Below are 1,693 nucleotides of genomic sequence, written 5' to 3'. Positions count from 1 at the left end.
TTTATATGACCAATGTATGATAATGATATCTGCAGAAAAGATAAAGGCTTTTTCACTATGAAAAGACTTGCAGCAAAGCATTTGTAAATATGATTGCCTTTATGTAAAGGAGCTTATTATTAATTCACATATTGCAAACATCAATGGCATGCTTACAGGACTATTTCTTTATGCCGCATGTATTTACAAGTTTGAGAGGAGTAGGCATCCGATGACATGATGTAGGTAGTGGAAAAATAACAAAAGACAAATGCATTTCTATTTCCTTTACTTTAGATCTCATTGAAAGCTAATCAAGCACAATGGTAAAGGAGAACTGTACAATAGTGATGGAGTTTATTCTCCTGGGACTGACAAATCAAGCTGAGTTGCAGCCTGTCCTTTTTGTGGTTTTGCTAGTCATCTACCTGGTCACAGTCGTCGGCAATGTGAGCCTGATTTTGTTAATCAGAAGTGACTCCAAACTTCACACGCCAATGTACTTCTTCCTCAGCCACCTGTCCTTTGTAGATCTCTGTTATGCCACCACTGTCACTCCTCAGATGCTGGTTAACCTCTTATCCAAGAGAAAAACTATTTCCTTCCTTGGTTGCGTTATACAGTTCCAATTTTTCATTTCCTTGGGGATCACAGATTGTTATATGCTCACAGTGATGGCTTATGACCGCTACATGGCCATCTGCAAACCCTTGTTATATGCCAGCAAAATGTCCCGCTGTGTCTGCCTCTCTCTTGTTGCTACTCCTTATATTTATGGTTTTGCAAATGGCCTAGCACAGACCATCCTGATGTTCCGTCTCTCCTTCTGTGGACCCAACAAAATCAACCACTTTTACTGTGCAGACCCACCCCTCTTAGTCCTGGCCTGCTCAGATACCTATGCCAAGGAGACTGCCATGTTCGTGGTGGCTGGTTTCAACCTCACGTGTTCTCTCACCATCATCCTCATCTCCTACATTTTCATTTTCATGGCCATTCTGCGTATGTGCTCTGCAGAGGGGAGGCGCAGGGCCTTCTCCACCTGTGGGTCCCATCTGATGGCTGTCACTGTCTTTTATGGGACACTGTTCTGCATGCATCTGAGGCCCCCGTCTGAGGCATCTGTAGCACAGGGCAAAATCGTAGCTGTTTTTTATATCTTTGTGAGTCCTATGTTAAACCCTTTGATCTACAGCCTTCGGAACAAAGATGTTAAAAGAGCAATACGGAAAATAATTCAAGAGAAATTGTCAAATAAGGTAGACATTTTGTTCATAGCTATGTAACATTTCTATATTCTCTGACCGATTAGTGCACATTTAAATTAGCAAATCAATTTTGATCATTGACTATTTTTTGTCTTTTGTAAATCACCTATGAGACTTGGAAGAATGTTTTCAAATTGTGAGTTGCGACTCTCAACATATTAAAATGCAATATAGAAATTAAAACACAGGACCAGATAGCATCTTTATTGTTCTATAAAATTAATAAATGACAGATAATTCTGTGCACAATACTCATATGGGTATAGAGTTTTAATAGACAGAATTACCAAATGATGCTAAGGCATTGACAATTTGTTAGATTTTTAGGTATTAATGGTTTCTGATCTATTTTTCAGAAACTTGTCAAACATACAATGTGCTTTTTTTTTTTTTTTCCAGGTCTGTTTTTTTCCCCTTTATTCCAATTATATAGGAATGAAGATCTT

At 38.7% G+C, this 1,693-nt stretch overlaps 1 protein-coding gene across 1 annotated transcript; it reads left to right on the top strand.

Moving 5' to 3' along the window:
• The first annotated feature begins 302 nt into the window (after nucleotides 1–302).
• LOC130848678 (olfactory receptor 1030-like) lies at nucleotides 303–1,265 on the top strand. Its single transcript, XM_057727097.1, has one exon. The coding sequence runs from the start codon at nucleotides 303–305 to the stop codon at nucleotides 1,263–1,265; it is 963 nt and encodes a 320-aa protein (XP_057583080.1).
• The last annotated feature ends 428 nt before the right edge of the window (nucleotides 1,266–1,693 follow it).

This window comes from Hippopotamus amphibius, chromosome 3 (genome assembly GCF_030028045.1).
Source record: "Hippopotamus amphibius kiboko isolate mHipAmp2 chromosome 3, mHipAmp2.hap2, whole genome shotgun sequence".
Classification (NCBI taxonomy): Eukaryota; Metazoa; Chordata; class Mammalia; order Artiodactyla; family Hippopotamidae; genus Hippopotamus; species Hippopotamus amphibius.
The sequence above is the reverse complement of the archived record's forward strand: the minus strand, read 5'-3'. Positions and strand labels throughout refer to the sequence as shown.

Excerpts from the sequence above, each read along its gene's own strand:
- LOC130848678 (XM_057727097.1), top strand. The coding sequence starts at position 303 with ATGGTAAAGGAGAACTGTACAATAGTGATGGAGTTTATTCTCCTGGGA.